Genomic DNA, 21,413 nt, shown 5'->3' on the forward strand with positions numbered 1-21,413 from the left:
AATAATAAATAATGTAACAGGCTTACTCCAATACAAGTCTATTTGGGAAACCTAAGGAGTTTTAGCTGCCATGGGATAGTATGATCAGAGGCAATCCTTTTTCAGTGGATCAGCAGGCCTACACAAAGGACAGTGTAGGTGCAGCATGATCCTGGGAGCCATCTCTTTATCCTTGACCCATGTATGCTACTCCCATCAACATGGACTGAGGACAGTGCATGAAGCTTTGTTCGTAGGTAATAGTCATTAAGGAATAGTCATCAAGTCAACACAATGTTATACTATTTACACAAGTTTTACAAAGCCCCTTTCCTGCATCTCCTTTGAACTGCCTGGTCAAGTGCTTAATTACAGCTGATGTGTATGGACACTCAACATATACAGGGCTTATTCTTTCAACAGAAGTGCAATTAGGCCTTGATCAAATGTTCTAGGCCTCCCACAACTGTGACTGCATTCTACTGGGAAAACAGAGATGTAAAATAAGAGACTTGGCTAGCGTTTGGGCATGGGGAGTAAAGATCCTGAAACAGCTCTTGCTGTAAACCACCAAAGACAGAGAGACTGTGTAACATCTAGAAAAGGAGATATGCAGTGGCTGTCCCCTGCATGTTATGATGACACCCCGTAAACACTTACACAGAGAGAGTAGGAGGTATTTATACCAGTCATGACTTTGTAAAGTTTGTAGGTGCAGCCCTAGCAGCAATCCCAGATTTCTCTTTTATAGAGAGGTTGGAAAGCGGAAATCATTTGGACCCTTTTCCCTAGCAATGACACATCAACCCATGGAACACACGGAGTTGAACCTCCACTAAGCAGGGTTCTGGCATATGGGGGCAGCAGCAAAGCTAATAAAACAACCTTTGCTATGTGGCAGCAGTGCAATACCATAGTCCTGAGATGGGTGGGAAGCGAGGGCCTCCATTGTGTGAATGGGCCTTCTGAGAGACAGTGCTGTTGGGAGGGGCACTAAGCTGTGGAGTCAGATCTTTCTATATTTACTGCACATAAACACTTCCCTTCAGGTCATGCCTTTGCCTGTTCACTTTAAGTCTCCATGATTCCGGGGTGCAGGTGGCTCTACAAGTCCAGCCTTCCCTCTCCTCCTCAGTGAGGGCAGATCAACTTTCTTCTTGGCCCCCTCGGAACACTTTGGTCCTTGTGTCATTAGGACTAAATGGGGTAATCGTAGTGCAAGGCAGAGGGAAGGAAGGGAGAAACAAATGACTTAATTTCAAGTGATCTGCTCTGAGCACTCAGCTGTTGTAAGAAAAGAAAACTCTCCAATGCCAATTGAGCCTGCACCTGGGAGAGGCCTTTGTTAGGCAGCAAATCACCGTAACAGCACAGCCAGCTGGGCTGGCAATCATTGCAAAGAGTAAACAAAGGCAGGCCTGGCACACAGGCTGGAAGGACGACCACTGCCCTCCCAGATAAGTGTCAGCAGCTTGTCAGGAAAAGGACGATGGATGGGTACATCCCCCCTTCCTAGATCCTGTGTCTTCCTCCTCATGCCTCCTCTCCACCAGAGTAGTTGTTAGAATACACCAGAAAGCAAAGTGTTCCATGCAGCAGCTGCATCAGAGATCTACAGAGAGGATGGGGGGAGGTGTAAGATGGGGCCGCATTGCCTCCTGCTATGTTGCAAAGGGCAGTGACAGGTTAATTTGGAAGTGTTTCCACAGCAAGCCCTGAAATTTAAGCCTTCTGCTTGAAACTGAAACCAAATTCCTTAGAGCTGAATCTAAAAAATATTCTGTTGCCTTGCATTTGGGTGAGGGGGAAAAGTGCATAGTCTGCTCATTCTTGCACCCGTGATTTTGCAGAAGGAACAATTCCTAGAGGTCTAGTGTCACTGAGTACAATGTATGAGATGTGTGTGTATGGGGGCAAGAAGGGGGAGGCGGGATGCCAGCAAGCTCTACCATATGTCACTGTGAATCTTCCAGCAGCAAAGGCAGGAAGAATTTCCAGCAAATGGATCTGGTGCTAAGAGTAAGGAATCCATGGGCAGGGCCGGGTAGTCATTATTCTCAGCTGTCCCCTGGAAGACAGTTGGGGATTGATTGGTTATTTTGTTCCCAGTTGCTCACCCTTTTCTCAACCCTGCACTCTGCTTTGCAAAGAGAGGCTATCCAGCCAGGACTCTCCTATTCCACCCCAAAAACCACCCCGTCTTGCACTATAGCAGTGGCTCCAACACCCGCGGGGAAGAGGGCTGTTAGTCAGCGGGGTTGGTGGTCTGTAGATAAGTAGCTTATCAGCCACTGGCTGCTCACCTAGGACAGCTCCTCAGACTAACCAACCAGCTGAGACACTTACTGCCATTAAGTGTGCACATCTTATTCATCCTCCCTCCCCTCCCCCCGCACTCCCTGCGCCAGCCTGCTTGTTTGGCTCATCCTCCTGTTATGTCTTAGTCTGCAAGATCATGGGGGCAGGGACTGTTGTTTCCTGTATGACGGTACAGTCCCTGGCACAATGGAGCCCTGATCTGGTTGGCCATTGGGTGCTAAGTAGCTGCAGCAGGGAGCATGGCTGTAACTTGCCCAGTTGCTACAGTATATGGGCTCCTTCTTTCATTAAACATGGAGATGGTCTCCGTTGCAGGGTGGGGGTGGGGGGAAAGGTATTCTCCTCCTCCCTGCCCACATACAACAAATCTCTGTAACGAGGCTTCTGCACTTTGAACAGCTCTGGACCAGGCATTGCCTTACACTGAAGCTGGCCGCGGGGTAAGTAGGGAAGGCTGGAGGTGTTGCTGTCACAAATTGTAAGCTCTTTGGGGCAGGGACCTTCCTCTTTTTTATTTAGCACTTGGTGCACTGGGGTCCATGATTGGAGCTCCTGGGGGCTACATACCAATGCACTGGAATTTTCCATGTCCATGTGAGCCGGTACCAAGAAAGACCTGGAATTTACACTGCAGTATCCTGGCACGGTATAGCATTCCCCTACGGAGCAGCCACCAGCAGAAACCTTCCAAGAGGTGGCCCTGCAGTGCTCTGGGGCTGAAAGCTCAGAGGAGAGGCACAGCCTGAAAATTCTTAAGCGTACTGGCAAGACTTTTCTCCTTGCACCGAACCCTCATTCCCAATTCTGCTTAAAATCTTGCTGGCAGCATCCATCACAGGTCATATTGCTGGGGTGAGGGGAGGGGAAGAGAAACAAACTCGTGACCTAGCAACAGGGACGGGGGGGAAGGAGTGGCCACTCCCAAACATTCTGTTACTCAGTGGAAATTATTTCTATGCATTCCAAGCTGGAATAGGCTGACCTGTGGACAGTGACTGACTATACTTCACCGGGGAAAGGGCACAGTGCGCATGCCACCTCCAGTGAAGGTGAATCAATACTGCAGAGGACTCTGGGTTTCCCTTTGTAGGGCAGAGACCCTGCAGTAATGCTTGGAGGGCACCACACTGGGAGCTTTGACATTGGCCTCAGGAGAGGCAGGGCCAGACCCAGTCTTTCTCTGCCTGTCCCAAAAGCCTTGAAGAGGCTTTCCATTATTCCTCCTCCCACCACACAGTTGGTGCTTGCTGTCTGCGGGCCAGGGAAAAAGCAAGGATTTGCTCACTCTGTGGGTTAGCAGCTGGGAAATGCTTCCTTAGAGACAGGCAAGGGAGGGGTGGGGAAGCTGGTTCATAATCAACCCAGCTGCTGCAAGGTGTCACACCTCCCTCTCTGCCCCTCTCCTCTCTGCCCATTCCTGTGACATGCCCACGTGTTCCCCAGGGCAGCCAGCACTGCTCCAGGGCACTGGTGGCTGCCACAATACAAACATTAAATAGGAATATACCCCCAGGGAGGTTGGAGGAGATAGGAATCGAAAGAGACGCCACCCATGCGCGTGACAGGGAGAAGGGGACGCCCTAGCGCCGCGTGCTGTCATAGCTGTCAGCTGAGTCGTCACTCTTGCTCCTGCTGCTCCTGGGGCCTGAACTCCGGCTCCGGCTCCGGCTCCGGCTCCGGCTGCTGTCACTGCTGCTGCTCCAACTTCTGCTCCGACTGCTCCTGTAGCTGGAGTAGCTGCGACTGCGGCTGGGAGAGCGGCTCACGCTGCTGTGCCAGGAGGAATAGCTGCTGGCGCTGCTGGAGGAGGACGGACTGGGCCTATAGTAAGGGATGGGGCGTTTCCGGGCACTGCGGAGACAAAGAGAGAGTCTCTCACTAGCGGCGTAATGGGACCCTGAGGTGGGGAGGAAGGGATACTATGAGAGCTCTCCACAGAGCCCGTGCCCTTCCCCCGCTGGGGGGTCGGGGAGGCCCCGGGTCACTCCCTTACCTCGTGATGCGACGCGCTTCCAGGTGGCTAGGAGAATCTCTCCTGCGTTTCCTCATGGGCGAGTAGGACCTGCGCCGCCGCCGGTCCCGCTGGGACTCCTTCTCGCTGGAGCCATACTTGCGCTCTCTCGCTCGCTCCCTGGAATGGCCAGGTTAGAAAAGATCACTGCCTGATTTACTCTGCACCGTCAGCAGCACGGTTATGCTTTTGCTGGCAAGGGGAGGAAGAGCGGGGGCTAGAACCAACACCTCCACAGCACAGCCCTCTTTCTTCTCATTCGAGCTGCAAAACTAACCCCGCCAGCCTTCACTCCATGGCGTGACTGGTGCAACAGAGGCAGGAGACATCTATCCCGCCTGTTTATGCCACTACTTAGCTGGGGGGTGAGTGAGGGTGCTTTTAACAGCACCCCCCAGCTGGCTGGGTGTGCACGCCATTCCCAGAGTTGGCCAGTCTGGATGCAGCACTGCATGGCGTGGCCATCTGCAACCGGTGTGCACTATTTCTGTGGGGCACGTCTGCCCCACAGAGCCTCAGCTGTGCCGACTTCATGCAGCAGTTCTCACAGTAGTGTTGCTGGCGTGTGCTGGGAAAGTCTCCCCAAACCTCCCTGATATCCCGCCTGCTGCGCCGTGAGGATCGGGAAGAAACGGGATTGATCCAGTTTAACATATCGCTTTCCCTATGTGCAAAGTGACGAGTGAAATAGGGAACCCTGATTCTCGTTTATTTTTGGGCCTCTTTGCACCACGCTGCCCGGCTGAGTTAGGCCAAAAAACCACAGTGGCTTTTCAAATATGCAAAATGGTTATGATGGGCTCCTAATTGCTGTGAATATTAGAACCTGCTAGCAAAGGTTTGGAATAGGGATGTTAAATTGTGAGTAATTGACTAATTGAATAGTCAATGCATGTTGCGTCCACTATTTGATAAGTCGATGGGGCGCCTCCGCCTTTGAAGAGTAGCAACTGCCCTAAGGCGGTTACTACACTTCACAGGAGAAAGTGGAGCCCAGGATCAGCTGGGGACTCCCCCGCTGACCCCAGGTTTCATGCAGTGTTGCCACTTTGCAATGCCGTGGGGAGCCCAGCGTCAGGGTCCCCACAGCGTTTCAAAGTGGCAGCGCTGCATGGAGCCTGGGTTCAGCAGCGGAGTTCCCAGCTGATCCTGGGCTCCATGCAGCGCTGCCACTTTGAAACGCTGTGTGCAGCTTGGGGACATCCCAGAGGCCCCAGGCTGCCTGTGGTGTTTCAAAGCAGCAGCGCCACGTGGAGCCCAGGGTCCGGCCTCAGGCTCCATGTGGTGCTGCTGCTTTTAAGTATCCCCATCTCTACCCCCTTCTTTCTGATAGAGGCAGCAGGGGGTGGGGAGGAGCGACTAGGGGTGGGGAGGAGCGACTAGTTCGAACTAGGGAGGCTAATGAGGGCAACTGAAATTGCAAATGAAGTGCAGGATTTAAATATTCCGTGTTTCGTTAGCACGTTCCCGGGCGGTCGCCATTTTGGAAATTGACTAGCCCGGAGTAACTGCCCGCGTCTACACGCAGCAGTGAAACAGGAATTCGAAGTAAAACCCTAACTCAAATTAGCTGTTATTCCTCCTGGAATGAGGTTTAATAGCTAATTCGAGTTAGGGCTTTACTTCGAACTCCCGTTTCACTGCCGCGTGTAGACACGGGCAGTTATTCTGGGCTAAACAATTTCCAAAATGGCGACCGCCCGGGAACATGCTAATGAAGTGTGGAATATTTAAATCCCGCGCTTCATTTGCAATTTTGGTCATCCTCATTAGCCTCCCTTGTTCGAAGCAGGTCCTAGTATAGATGTACCTTTGTTGACTATCCTGTCAACTAGTCCTTCACATCCCTAGTTTGGAAACATATAACAGACTAGACTGTACCTAAGTTCCAAGTGCATTTTGCTTCATATGTATTCCAAGCACAAGCATCCGGATATTTAGGAAGTATATTACACCCACTGGTTAAGAGCTATCGTGCACACGAACAGGACAAAGCTGCCTTGGTTTCTAGGTAGGTTTAATCTGCTTTGTTTGCCATTTGCCTGCAGATTTGCAATGCTTTTGTCAGCATTGAAAATAACTGGCCTTAACATAGCAAAGGAAGGGGGAGGAATGTGATCAGGATCGGGGCCAAGCTGGCTCCAGGCTCCATACAGAAGTGATACAAGCCCCGAGTGTATCAACCCTGCGCCCAGTTTGATCCTGTGTAGGGCTTGGTTGTCCAACGTCTTTTGATGAGGCAGCTGGGCAGCCCTGACTGAGTTTCGCTTGGCACAACTGGATTAACTCTGGGATGTGGGTATAACTTGCTTTCTGGAGAAAAAGGCCCATCCCTACTACACAGTCAAGGTCATCCTGAGGATTGATGGGGCCCTATGCAGTGCTGATGGCAGCCAAGGGAGGGGAATTTTTTAGCGGTGTGATTTTATAGTCTTCAGCAACTCTCTACCTTAATGAAACATTTTTAAAGCAAATTTTAAACTAAGGTCCTGTAAATTAACACAGTACTTTCAGAAACTGACAGTACCTGGGGTTGGCAAATGCCTGTTTAATGGCTTCATTACCATTTCAATGGCTCTTTCACAGGTTCAGTGTTCTGCTAATAGCTCTGGCAGACTATTTCAGTTTAAGTTAACTAGATCCTCTCAGGAGGAAGCAGAACCACAGACCAGGGATAGGAAGAGGTGGGTGGGTGGACATGAAGACCGCACATTTTCTGGTGTCGTACACAATTGTGTATTTTGCCTATAGGTAAGGATGTCCCCTGTGCGCTCTTTAATGGACACCTGACATTTGCTCTTTCCTGCCCTGTCCTTTTCTTGTTACAAAACGAAGATCGTTCAGCCTGACAGAGACTGGTGACTGTGGATGGAAGGAGAAATCACATTCTATCCAGAAACACAAAATACACCTTGGGCTATAAACCCACATACAGTGAAGTTGAGAATTTTGTTCCGATAACATTCAGAAGCCCTGAAAAAATAACCCCATAGATTAATCCAGCCGGAATTCCATATAATTTGCTACATGACTTTGAGAGCTGATTTAACTGTCTGCTCTGCATGGAGGATAGAGATTGTCTGGCACTCACTGTGAGAGAAAGGGTTTGCCCTAGCGTCCTTCCTCTAATTTCTACCACTCCCATTGCAGTGCTTTAGCAGACAGCTTCCACCCAAGAGGTGGCTGCATTTCAGTGGTACAATTCACATCTATGGCTATGTCTACACTACAGAGTTTCTGGAATACCGGAGCATCCTGGAAAAACTCTGCCGCATCCAGGGAATGTGTCACTTTTTCAGATCAGTTTCCGAAAAAGCAGGCGCGCTCTTTCGGAAGCCCTGTATTCCTCATTTTATAAGGAATAAGGGCTCTTCTGAAAGAGGAGGTTTCCCCCACATTTGGCCAAGTGTAAACAGGCCACATGTTGGAACAGCCTCTTCAAAAAAAAAAAAAGAATTGAAAAAAGATACGCAAATGGCGGTTTGCAATTTGCATACCTTTTTCCGAAAATAACATGCAGTGTAGACATTGCGTATATAAAAAGAGTGAGGCTCTCTGAGACCCTGCAGGATAGAAAGCACTTGGGAACATTTTACATCCTGGTTCAGCACTTCCCTGTGGTAACTGACCCCTAGTGCAGAATCTGGATGATCACCTTTGTCCTACAAACCTGTTTCTGTATTCCTGGCCTGGGTTGTGCATAAGCCCTTAAGACCAATGCTGAGCTGTTGCCAGGGCTCTCTGCTAAGGTATTTTGGCCAGGAAGTCCCTCAACCTTTCTGCAATGTGCAACTTTCCATATGGCCAGGACGAGCGCCTTCCCCCCTAGATTTCAGCCAGCCTATGCTCATACAGCTTGAAATGTGGGAACGCATAGTAGAAGTGAGCAAAGGACCTAAGTGGCAAAAGGCATTTTGGTAAGGAAACCACCATTGATTCCTACAGAGCACACATAATGTTCTGGGCCAAAAAGAACCGTACTGTGGAGCTGAGCAAGGCTGTTGGCACTGCTGCTAGCTTGTTCTCTGCACAGCGCGCTTTACCAAGTCAGCCAATGTAAGCTCCCTGTGCACAGGGCATTTCAATGAGCCTTCAAAATCCCAGCTGCTAACTGCTGCTCAATTGGCGATTGTATGTTTTTCTGCACCAAGAAAATACTTCCCTGACAATGGCCCAAGCCCTCCAAGAGGCCTGTGGACTGGCATTTTCAAATTCATCCGGCCCTTTGGGCCTGGAGTGAGCTGCAACACCAGACCAACGAGTGCTCTGCTTCCAAAAGGGGTCAAAGTGAAGGCGGCACATTTCAGCAGGCCTCACCCATCAAATTCAACATACATTTTGCAGGCTTAACTTTCTTCAAAGGCCTGAAAAAGCAGGTCATGCCGCATCACTCCGCTCTACAACTGCTTAATGGGACCTTTCCACGGCCGGAATCCAGGTGCACTGAGGAATGGAGGGCAGTCTAGGAGGGAAGGGCTCGGTTGTAGAAATCCCCATATCCAGGTGAGCCTGAGTCTTGCCCCCTTCAGCTCATCTCCTTGCTCAATGCCTCTTCTCTCAAGAATCAGCATCAGCAGAACCAACTGGCAACATGTATGGAGATAGGCCATAAACAATGAGAGTGGGAATGCACAGACTTCAGAGACCTGGACATGCCTCACTCCTTGTCTGCATTCAAGGGCTTCCAATATGTGCGATAGCCAGATCCCCAGTGTATTGGGTGCTCTCACATGCAACTTCATGCCAATGAAGTGCAGCAGAGAAGCTTGCGAAGAGGTCACCCATGTATTATTCATAAACTCGAACTGACATGCTGCAAGGATGCTGTGCCACACTAGGGACAGACAAGTACCTGCTAGGGCTGTAGCGGGAATAACTGGGGCTCCGACGCGGTCGTGAGGTCCTGCTTCCAGGGCTTCTTTTGCAGGACTTGGATGAGTAGCTGGGGGAACGGGAATAGGACCTGAGAAGAGATAAGCACCATAAAAAGGGGGGGTCAAACCACAGCTGTGGTGGGAGGGTTAAAGGTGCACGAGGCTCCTTTTCAAAATCTGGGTTCAAAGGGGAACAAGGTCCCAAGTTTAATGTTGTCGGCCCAGCCTCTGATAAATGCGTCTTCACCTTGTAAATAAACGAGCCCCGTAGCTCGCCATGCACCAACTGGGATCTCTCTGCTGGCCCATCCTTTCAGAGGCAAATCTCATCGGTACTGCCAGAATTCTGAGTCAGCTCAGCCTAACTCTCGCTGCATTTTCAAGGCTCTTTGGCCTGTTGCCCGGACTCCCAAGCACTGTTGCAAATGGGACAGCTACAGACAACATCGACAGCCACTCAACTCGGCCTCACCTTTTTCCCGAGGAGCAGGATCTGCTTCGGGAGTACCTGGGCGTGGCCTTGTGATGCGATGAGCGGGAGCGGGCGGAGCGACTGGAGCCCCGGGAGGACCTCCCTGGGCTGGTGTACGACTCGCTGCGGGAGCCCGGTCTCAGCAGGGAGCTGCGGCCAGGCACATGCAGGGGGCTCTGCTTCTTCGCCGCCACGCCGTCACGACACGGGGACCGGAAACCTCTGCAAGGGACATTTTCCCACCTGGTAAAGTTGTTGATGGTGGCTAGAGAGCCCTGCCTCAGCATGTACTACTGACCAGAGACACCAATTTCCCCTGCAGGTGGAACGTGCTTTGCCTCTCCCTACTCTGTCTCACCCTGCCCCAACCCCTGCCCCATTCCACCCCTTCTCCCAAGCTCTTGAGTGTAACCCATCCTTGCTCCAGCCCGTCCCTCCCTGAACTGCCCAAACAGCGCCAATCAGCTGTTCATGGTGCTCAGAAAGCATTGTGAGGTCAGGGAAGGGTTTGATCAGTGGGCCCAGCTGTGGGCAAGAGGCACAGAGGGAGGAGGCAGAAGGGGAAGCGTGGTGGCCAGTGGGTGCTTCAGCCCATGACCACCCCACGTGAGCACCCCACCCCACGTAACCATTCTGCTCTTAGCGCCGCATGGATGTTGCAGCACAGCGCTCCAGTAGTGATTGAAAGGGCCCGGGGCTTTGGGTGCAGCTACAGTAGCAGCACTGGCAGCTGGGAACCCCAGGCCTCTTTGAATTGCTGGGCCCCAGAGCAACTGCCCTCTTCCCTCCACTCCCTGGTCATTGGGCCTGGGGGAGGTACAAGAGCGGGAGGAGACAGCCCCCATGCAAGCCCTGTTCTCCTGAGAGGCAGCGCTATGGAGGGGCTGAGGGCAGTACAATGTCTTTCCAGGACACTCTACTGGCTATCAGTAGCATGGCAGTGTAGCACGCCAGACCAGACCCGCTTACTTGCAGAGCTTCAGCCACTTATCCATACGTCATACCAGCCCGTACCAGCTTACTTTCACCTCTTGTTCCGGCCTCCTATGAAATCCATTGGGTTCAACAGTGACTGGGTTTATTAAACCGGAGTGGAATCAGGCCCTCAGACAGGGATGGGCAGCCATGAATGGCCCTCCTTCACCTCAGTGGGCTGCAGCAGCCCACAACCCATTGGGGTTCCCCCTACACCCCCCTGGTCTGTCTCCCCATCCCTATGCACCTCTTCCACCCATCCTGTTATTTCCCCTCCCTCCCAGAACTTTTGGAGTCTGTGAAGCACCTGATTCCTGCCCTGTCTTCACTTCTCTCCCCCCCTCCTCCCCTCCAGTTGGAATGCTACAAACAGCTGATTCCTGGCATTCCCGCTCTGGGAGGGATGGGGTAGAGCACAAATCAAGCAATTCGTGCCTCCTTCAAAAGTGCTGGCTGGGAGGGGAAGGCGTAGGAAGTTTGGGGCTCCTGTGCTCCAGTACACAAGAGGCACGTTGGGGCGAGAGCAGCTGGGGGGCTGTGGGTGGAGCCCCAGTGGGCTGCATGTGGCTCGCAGGTTGCTCACCACTGCTCTAACACAACACCAGATTTCAGTGTCAGGCTGCACCTGGGTAAATCTGGAGGGGCAGCCTTGATTCTGGCCACACACTGATGTGAGCACAGGATGTGACTCTAAATTCTGCTGTCAGCTAAATGGATGCAAGTCCCACCCCTGTCAACAGGAGCCGCACCCCTATAGTTGAGAGCAGAATACTGTCTTTAAGGTGAAACACTTGAGACCTGACCTTTCTACTATGAACGTGGCTGTTTTTTTGCTGGTGTAACTCCACTGGCGCTAGCCCTGCTGTACCCAGGTCGGAGCACAAAGCTCTAGCTCTCTTCATCAGACCCTCGAAGTTGTTCACACAAACAGAGCATTGCGCAAGCGAGGCAGCTGGGCACATGAAATGGAAGTGCCAGCCACCAAACCCTCCCTGTGGTTGCCTGTAAACCTCCATGACCCTTTGGCTGTGTACCTCACGGAGGTCAGCCAGGCTGGAGAGAGAAGTAGGGCATGTGTGTGTGGCAAGAGGCTGGGATGCATTCTCCATCATGGGCACTGTCTCTCCTTCCCGGCTCCAGCCATGGCAGCTTCCAGGCACTGTAGGTGACACTAAGTCTGCACACCAGAGAATATGCTCAAAGGAATGCGCATGAGGAACCAAGGGGAAGTTGCTGGACAGGGGCAGAACCTGCAGGGCACAGGGGAATAACTGATTCTGCTGCCCATCTTTCCATAGGGCTTGTGGAAGTATAGTGAGCACAGCTTCTAGCTGGCTACCTCCCCATGGTTCGCCTGGTCGAGAGCCACTGCTGCTCCGCTGCATGCACGTCTGAGGCCTCATGTAGCTAAGCTGGGATACTCAGCACTTGGCCAAGTGAATCAGGTCTTTAGCTATTCCCTCTGGCCTTGGCGTTTAGCCATTCCCTCCGGCCTTGGCATTTATCCATTCCCTCTGGCCTTGGTGTTTAGCCATTCCCTCTGGCCTTGGCATTTATCCATTCCCTCTGGCCTTGGTGTTTAGCCTTTCCCTCAGGCCTTGGCATTTAGACATTCCCTCCATCCTTGGCATTTAGACATTCCCTCCGGTCTTGGCATTTAGACATTCCCTCTGTCCTTGGTGTTTAGCCATTCCCTCCGGCCTTGGCGTTTAGCCATTCCCTCCAGCCTTGGCATTTAGCCATTCCCTCTGGCCTTGGCATTTAGACATTCCCTCCGGCCTTGGTGTTTAGCCATTCCCTCTGGCCTTAGCGTTTAGCCATTCCCTCCGGCCTTGGTGTTTAGCCATTCCCTCCAGCCTTGGCATTTAGACATTCCCTCCAGCCTTGGTGTTTAGCCATTCCCTCCAGCCTTGGCATTTAGACATTCCCTCCAGCCTTGGTGTTTAGCCATTCCCTCCAGCCTTGGCATTTAGACATTCCCTCCAGCCTTGGTGTTTAGCCATTCCCTCCGGCCTTGGTGTTTAGCTGTTCCCTCCAGCCTTGGCATTTAGACATTCCCTCCAGCCTTGGCATTTAGACATTCCCTCCAGCCTTGGTGTTTAGCCATTCCCTCTGGCCTTGGCATTTAGACATTCCCTCCAGCCTTGGCATTTAGCCATTCCCTCCAGCCTTGGTGTTTAGCCATTCCCTCTGGCCTTGGTGTTTAGCTGTTCCCTCCAGCCTTGGCATTTAGACATTCCCTCCAGCCTTGGTGTTTAGCCATTCCCTCCAGCCTTGGTGTTTAGCCATTCCCTCCGGCCTTGGTGTTTAGCCATTCCCTCTGGCCTTGGTGTTTAGCTGTTCCCTCCAGCCTTGGCATTTAGACATTTCCTCCAGCCTTGGCGTTTAGCCATTCCCTCTGGCCTTGGCATTTAGACATTCCCTCCGGCCTTGGCATTTAGACACTCCCTCCAGCCTTCAGAAGTTTGCCCCATGTACTTTCCTGCTCTTTTTCTACAAGTCCACGACAAATCAGTGAGAGAGGAGATCAAGCCACATCAAGACTGCAAATGGCCCAATGGCTGGATGTCTGGATCTAGGTCTTTGACTCATGCCTGTGTTTTGAGCCAAATGGAACCTCTTCTGAATGGCCTTGGGAAGGTGGCGTGTGTGTGTGTGTGTGTGGAGGCTGCTGCATGCAGAGGTTAAGGAATGAGGAGAAGATTTAACAGATTAAAGTTTAACACAATCAAATCTCATCCTTCATGGCACAAACTAAGTGCCACAGAGATCAGGAAGGAATTTCACACACACGGCACCATTGCCCAAGTGCATTATTGGTTACTTTTCACTTTTCTCTGAAGCCATTATTGGAGTCAAGTCGCCAGATTTGCTGCACCTGAATTGGGGTTAACTGCATAAGGAACAGAAGCTTCCGGGGGTAGCCAAGTTAGTCTGTGCAGGATTAACTGAAGGCACAAAAAGTCTAGTAGCACTTTATAGACCAACAAAACATGTAGATAAGGAACAGAAATTCATTCCTATTGGCTTGACCCCTGCAACAGAAGATACTGAGTCATTCCGGGGTGGACACAATAAACACTGACTATTGGCAATCACTGACCTTTGATCCTGTCCCTGGGCTTCTGGAGAGGGATTTTCCAAAGTTGTTCCCTTGCTCCGGGAAAAACAACTGGTGAAGGAATTTCCTGAATCAGAGCTGTTATCGCTGTTAGCCGGTTTGGGCTTCCCTGGTGAGAGGGCACGGCCAAAGCCATTGTGGGCTAGGCTTCTTTTCTCCTGGTTGTCCTTAGGCCTAGATGAGCTTTTCTGAGTGGAAGGAGGGGAGCAAGTATCGTTTCCTGAGTCAAATTCGTGTGACTCTCCATTCCGACTGGCTAGGTTGCCAAGCGGGCTGTCTGTTTTGGTAAAGAGGTCAGCGGATGACCCCGACTGAGAGATCTGAAAGCAAAAAAGCCATTTGGCATTGTTTGAACCTTTTTTGGATTTGTTTGCTATTATATTGTCTGACTTTTTTTTTTAACTAACCCAAGAAATTTTACCATCATGATGCACTGTAACAAAAGGAAAGAAAGAAACAAAGAAAAAAGAGAAGCCAAAAAAACAAAAGTACATATCCCTGAAAAAAATCCACAGAAAGAAGAAACTTCTTTTCCCCCTAACATGATAACTGGAAGATTTAGACATCATGCAAAGAGTATTAGCATGCGATCCATGTTGAACAAAAGCTTTTTTTTCTTTTTTAAAAAAAAGGGGAAACAAAAGAATAAATAAATACAAAAAAATAAAACAGGAAAAATATAAAAAATAAAACTAACAGCCCTCATTTAACCTGAAAGGTGGGGTAGGGAAAAGAAACAGGAATATTTATATAAAAAACTATATACTCATTGGAAATAAAACAAAAATGGAACACAATTCTAAATTATCAACTTTTTGTTTCAGTTTCCTTAATAAGGAGACTCAAATGTCATAAAAAAGGTATTTATGTTCAAAGGAAAAATTGGCAAATAAATAAGTTTAGCGCTTTGAAACTCAATAAAGAAAAAAAGTGTGTGTGGGAGGGTGGGAACAAAAATAAAAAAAAATAAAAACTAAAATCCCCCTGGAAATAAAAGGACTACAGATATTTCTTTGTGTGCGTTTTTCCCCCTGTAGAAGATATAGCTAATGCTCTTGAGTGACCTCTAATAAATTCCCTAGTGTCTTGCGGATAGCATCCACTTACCAATCAAGAATTCCTCCTTTAGTAGGTAAGGTGTAAGAAAAAGGGAAGAGCGGGCAACATAAGTCCATCATTAGAGTCTCAAATTACAAGAAAAAACATAAACCCTCTCTTCAAATCCTCACCGTCAATTGTTTGACTCTTTTCTATTTAAATGTCAAGACTTCTTTTTTGTTTTGTTTTTTATTATGTTGTTTAGTAAATTCCTCTTATGTTGGTTATTTGGGATGAAAAGCCACTGTGTTAAACCCCCATTGGTTTCGTGCTGGCCCACAGATACACTGAAGTTCAAAAAATAAAATAAAATTGAGAGAAATTAAAAATAAAGGAAGAAAAATATTTTTCTCACAGTGTGTTAGATAGAGAAAAGTTGGGGAAAACAAACTTTGCTCCCACAGTCTGGGTGTGTCTAGACTACCTAGTTTTGTCGACAAAAGTGGACTTTTGTCGACAAAACTATACCTGCGTCTACACTACCGCTGAGTTCTGTCGACATAATGTCGACAGAACTCAGCAGTTTTGTCGACGCTGGTAAACCTCATTTTACGAGGCATAACACCTTCTGTCGACGGAACTCTGTCGACAGAAGGTGTTATTGCCTGTAACATTGCATCCAGACTACGGAGTTCTGTCGACAAAGCAGCTTGCTTTGTCAACAGAACTCAATGTGTCTGGATGCTCTTTGTCGACGGAAGTTTTGTCGACAGTATCTGTCGACAAAACTTCCGTCGACAAAACGCGGTAGTCTAGACGTACCCTCTGATCTGTTTGGATAAAGCCAAAGGCCACAAGCAGCTCCACTGATTTTAACAGGACTGCATGCAGTCAGAGCTGTACACCTGGGCAGAGTCCAGAAACATCAGTGGGAATTTTGTGGACTCCAGCATTCAAGTGCAGGAGTCTGTGTGCAGGGTCAGGGCCAAAATTCTATGGCTGTCAGCTGGAACCCTGACATCTCTTTAAGGACTTGATCCAAAGCCCACTGAATTCAGTGGAAGTCTTGCCTTTAGCTTCTGTAGGAGCTGGGCCTTGCTCCCAATAAGCTGTCGGTTTGGTGGCGGGTGTGGTTTGAAGACAGTGTAATAAACATGCTGTTGCTTATCAGAGGATCTCAGAGGGTCTTTAGTGGGATCTAATTTAATAAATAACCTAATAAATAATGGTGACTCAGGTGAGTAGCCCTTCTCCTGGCAGAAACCCACTGAATTCAATTAGGCTGCAAGATCAGGGCCCTTAAAATGCTCAGATTAAACATCTTCAGTGTATATTGCTTCATTACAAATTACGGCTCCAGGGCCATCTCTTCAACAGGTGTCAATCAATGCACTCCAGAGCTGTGCTGGTTCATGCCATCTGAGGATCTGGTGCTCAGGTTTTATAGCAAGCACCTCTATTTGGCTATAGACGTGCATTGTGCAGAGGGGAGCTATGCAAGCTTAATACTGGAGAACACTAATGCAACCAGGGCAGGAAATGCTCCTGCAAGGGAGCTTGCAAAGACACATCACAGCGCTCCAAAACTAACTTTGGCTGCAGGTCCTGTGGCTCCCTGTTGGGGTCAGAACAAACGGGCTCTGCCAGAAATCATACTTCACATCAAGTTTCCCATAACACGTTCCGTGGCCAGTGAGATGGGGCTGTCTCAGAAGGTTCGTGTCATTTGGGTCCCATTACAGGGGGTAGTTCTTTTAGTATAATTGTATACGGCTGTATCTACACTGGCATGATCTCACGCAAAAGTGGCTGCTCTTGCGCAAAAACTTGCTGCCTGTCTACACTGGCCGTGTGTTCTTGTGCAAGTAAACTGACGTTCTACTGTATAAAATCAGGGCTTCTTGCGTGAGAATTCTGACACTCCCGCTCAGGAATAAGCCCTTTTGCGCAACTGTTCTTGCACAAGAGGCCAGTGTAGACAGGCAACATGAATTTCTTGCGCTAGAAAGCCCGATGGTTAAAATGGTCATCAGAGCTTTCTTGCACACGAGAGCGTTTACACTGGCATGGATGCTCTTGCGCAAAAGCACATCTCTTGCACAAAAGCACATTCCAGTGTAAATGCCCTCTTCTGGAAGAGTTTTTGCAGAAGAACTCTTCTGCAAAAGAGTTTTTGCGTGAGAATGTGCCAGTGTAGATGTAGCCTTGAATCAACATCTCCACAATCACAGGCAAAAATTACTAAAGCAAAAGTGGAGTTACTGCAAAGGAAAATCTATCAAAACATGGCACAGGCCTAATGACCCAAGCCTTGCCATGAGCTCTTTGCTCTCTGGGGCTATGTTTAGACTACAGACTTCTTTCGGAAGAAGCTTTTTTCAGAAGAGATCTTCTGCAAAAACCTCTTCTGAAAGAGCGTCCACACTGCAAAAGTGCATCGAAAAAGCCATCTGCTTTTTCGAAAGAGAGCGTCCAGACTGAATGGATGCTTTCTCGCATGTAAATTGGGATTGCTATGGACAGAATGGCCACCAGGGCACCTGTGCTTTTTCTTCTTTCCTTGTCTTCCAAAATAACTCCCTCTTCCCTGTCCATACACTCCCATTTGCAAAAGAGCTCTTTTGGGAAAAGGCTTCTTCCTCATAGAATGAGGATTACCAATGTCAGAAAACCCCTCTGTTCTTTTGATTTTCTTGCGGAAGAACGCAATTGCAGTGTGGACGTTCCTCAAGTTTTGTTGGAAAATGGCTGTTTTTCCAACAAAACTCTGTAGTATAGACATACTCTGGTAGTGCCTTGAAGGTGGAAAATCTCCACGCAGATTATAGGTATTAAGGAATGATAGCTCTCACTATACTTCTAAGGGAGGAATCACCAACCCCATTCAACAGAATGGAATGCTGAGCCACAGAGCAGAGAAATGACTGGCAGAAACTGGGGACAGAAGCCAAATCTCTCACGTCACAGTGCAATGCTTTGGCTACTGCATCTCGCTCTTTGTACTGGGTTCCATGCTTTGATCCCCAAACCAGGGAGTTAATGTGGATGCCTTTTATTGGACCCACACATACCTTTTGAGCAGAGCTGGTTGTAACATAGAAAATATTTTGCACAGAACAGAAATTTCTCAGAAAATAAATGTGCCCATCTTCCGTTCGAGGATTTTCCCAAACTTAGTAACTAACCCAGATGCTATATAGGAGATTTCACCCCTGACTCCAGTGGGAGCAGTCGAGCCCAGTATACACAAGCAATTCATGTGTTAGAAAATGAACCTATTTGCCCCCAAATCTTGTGTATTAAAATAACTTAGCTCTTGGTCCCCAAACATGATCATTATTTACTGTCCCTATTAATGTAGGTTGGGATTTTCAGTAGAGTTCTGTCCAGTCCCCCGTGAATTGGCATCAGCCTCATTGGAAAGAGCCTGACAACCTCTAAGAACTGGGGTTCCACTGTGTTCATTGCTGGCAAAAAACACAAAGATTTTCCTTCTGTGCCATTTCCTACCTCAAAAGATGGAGATTCCACAACCTCCCTAGGCAACTTATTCCAGTGTTTAACCACCCTGACAGTTAGGAAGTTTTTCCTAATGTCCAACCTAAACCTCCCTTGCTGCAGTTTAAGCCCATTGCTCCTTGTCCTATCCTCAGAGGCCAAGGAGAACAATTTGTCTCCCTCCTCCTTGTGACACCCTTTTAGATGCCTAAAAACCACTCTCAGGTCCCCTCTCAGTCTTCTCCTTTCCAAACTAAACAAACCCAATTCTTTCAGTCTTCCCTCACAGCTCATGTTCTCTAGACCATTAATCATTTTTGTTGCTCTTCTCTGGACCTTCTCCAATTTCTCCACATCTTTCTTGAAATGCGGTGCCCAGAACTAGACACTATACTCCAAGTGAGGCCTAACCAGCACAGAGTCTAGCAGAAGAATGACTTCTCGTGTCTTGCTCACAACATACCTGTTAATGCATCCCCAGATTCATGTTTGCTCTTTTTGCAACAGCGTCACACTATTGACTCATATTTAGCTTGTGGTCCACTATGACCCCTACATCTTTCTGCAATACTCTTCCCAAGACAGTTACTTTCCATTCTGCATGGGTACATCTAAACTACATCCCTTTTTTGATAAAGAGATGTAAATTAGACGTATCAAAATTGTAAATGGAGCTGGGATTTGAATTTCCCGTGCTTCATTTACTTAATGGCAGCCGCAGCTTTTTTTCAAAAAGCTGCTTTTCGAAAAAACAAAAAAACCAAAAAAAAACCCCGCGGTCAAGACGGGGATCTTTAGACAGAAATGCCCCGTTTTCAAAGATCCGGTCATCCCCATTTTTTGAGGGTTACAGGATCTTTTGAAATGGGGCATTTCTGTTGAAAGATCCGTCATCTTGACCACATTTTTCCCAAAAAGCAGCTTTTTGAAAAAAAAGCTGTGGCCGCCATTATATAAATGAAGTGCAGGAAAGTCAAATCCCGGCTTCATTTACAATTTTGATACATCTAATTTACATCCCTTTATCGAAAAAGGGATATAGTTTAGAAGTACCCTATGTGTGAAACTAAGTGGAGTCCTTATTAAATTTCATCCTGTTTGCCTCACGCCATTTCTCCAGTTTGTCCACATCATTGTGAATTATGAACCTATCCTCCAAAACAATTGCAACCCCTCCCAGCTTGGTATCATCTGCAAACTTAATAAGCCTACTCTCTATGCTAGTATCTAAATCATTGATGAAGATATTGAACAGAACCGGTCCCAAAACAGACCCCTGTGGAACCCCATTTGTTATTTCCAGCAGGATTGTAAACCATTAATAACTACTCTCTAAGAACGATTATACACTCACCTTATATAGCCCCATCTAGGTTGTATTTGCCTAGTTTATTGATAAGAAGATCATAGGAGACCATATCAAATGCCTTAATAAAATCTAGGTATACCACGTCCACTACTATGGCCACTTTGAGAAGAGATGTGAAATCCAGATTTTCTCCTCTTTACTCTTTCCTTTCTCCCTGTCCAATTCCTCTTCCCTGCCCTATTCAAAAGTCCAGCAACATTTCCAAAAGTGATGACAAAATTAGTGCATGCCTGATACCCATCCCTCAGTGAGACAAATCCCATGATCCTTGCTCAGTTTTCATTAGATGGGAAATTGTGCCTTAAAAACCTCAGGGTTTGGCCATATGATCTCTTCTGCTTGAGATGCTGTTGACACTTCATACGTGCCTGAGACTTGCATGCTTTACCCAACTCAGCCATCCATGGCATTAACCTTGTGCCCATGCCGGCAAAACTGAGGCAAGAGGCAATTCCAGGAGAGACGTGCCCAGTGCTGTGTATTTCACATATGAAGGTCAGAGGGCCTAGCCTGGTGTAACAGCAGGTAGTCAGGGAGAGGAGAACATCTGCCTATTCCCTCCTGCCCCAGCATTTATGACCACCACGAAGTTCCTAACTGAAAGGACTTCAATGTTTCTTAGACAGCTGGCATAAAATTCAACCCTACACCAAAGGACAGGAAACTGCATCACTTCGGCCCTCAAAATAGGATTAATAAGGGGTATGTGTGATGAACAGGCCTTTTGCTGCTCTCTGCTCTGGGATGAAATTCACCATCCATCACTCCTATACTCCCTCCTGTTCCTTTTTGGTGCTTCTGAAGGATCAGCCCTATGAACTGTAACCAAACACCATAGCTGAAATACTGTCCAGAGTCAAGTGAATTCTAATGGTGCTTTTGGGAGTGATGGTGTATGTGTGCATGTTTTAAAATGCCTGTTCTTTTATGGCCTTAATTTGCAGTATAAACATTAGGATTTCTCTCCCCCTGCCCCTCACTTCTAATAAGTAATTAAATATCCTCAGGGGACTTTGTTTCCCTTAGCTTTTGCTGGGGGAATGTATAGCTGCCCTTGGGAGTCAGTGCACTTATTTATTGTTTTTCTGTTTCAAATCATTATTTAATCAAAACAAAAGGGAGGGGGAATAAAGAGGCCCTCGCTTACACTTCAGCATTTAATTTCTACTGAATTCCTACCTCAGGAGACCACACAGTCTAATACATTACAAAAAATACAATCACTAGCAGTATACCAATTAAAGTGAACAAGTTCATTGACTGTGCTTCAAATGGCCCCGTGGAGAGTGAAGGCTATTAGGGATGTGAAGGACTAGCTGACTAGTTGACTATCTGATAAGCAAATCCTTACCAGATAGTCGATGGGCTAGTCGACTAGTTGCTTCCTCCCCCCCCCCACTGCCTTTATCAGAAAGAGGCAGCCAGTGTGTATGTGTGTGTGTGTGTGTGTGTGTGTGTGTCTGAACAGGAGGGGGTACTTCAAAGCGGCAGCACCACTTGGAGCCTGGGGCTAGAACCTAGGCTCCACATGGTGCTGCCACTTTGAAATGCTGTGTGCAGCCAGGAGTCAGCTAGGATGTCCCCAGGCTGCAGTGGGACATCCCCGCTGGCCCTGGTTTGCATGCAGTGTTTCAAAGTGGCAGCGCCATGTGGAACCCAGGATCGGCTGGGGACTCCCTTGCCAACCCCGAGCTCCATGTGGCACTGCTGCTTTGAAATGCCGTGGAGAGCCCAGCATTGGACAGAGGAGTCCCCAG

At 48.4% G+C, this 21,413-nt stretch overlaps 1 protein-coding gene across 1 annotated transcript in view; it reads right to left on the reverse strand.

The window, feature by feature from the left end:
* Positions 1–1,245: 1,245 nt before the first annotated feature.
* SRRM4 (serine/arginine repetitive matrix 4) overlaps positions 1,246–21,413 on the reverse strand; it is a 154,131-nt gene continuing 133,963 nt past the window's right edge. Inside the window, exons 9-13 of the mRNA XM_089775217.1 lie at positions 13,734–14,071; positions 9,656–9,877; positions 9,162–9,272; positions 4,292–4,429; positions 1,246–4,149 (exon numbers count right to left, since the gene is read on the reverse strand). Coding sequence (XP_089631343.1) covers positions 3,879–4,149; positions 4,292–4,429; positions 9,162–9,272; positions 9,656–9,877; positions 13,734–14,071 — 1,080 coding nt within the window. The 3' untranslated portion in view covers positions 1,246–3,878. The remainder of the gene's footprint in view (positions 4,150–4,291; positions 4,430–9,161; positions 9,273–9,655; positions 9,878–13,733; positions 14,072–21,413) is intronic.

This window comes from Pelodiscus sinensis, chromosome Z (genome assembly GCF_052426305.1).
Source record: "Pelodiscus sinensis isolate ZL-2025 chromosome Z, ASM5242630v1, whole genome shotgun sequence".
Lineage (NCBI taxonomy): Eukaryota > Metazoa > Chordata > Testudines > Trionychidae > Pelodiscus > Pelodiscus sinensis.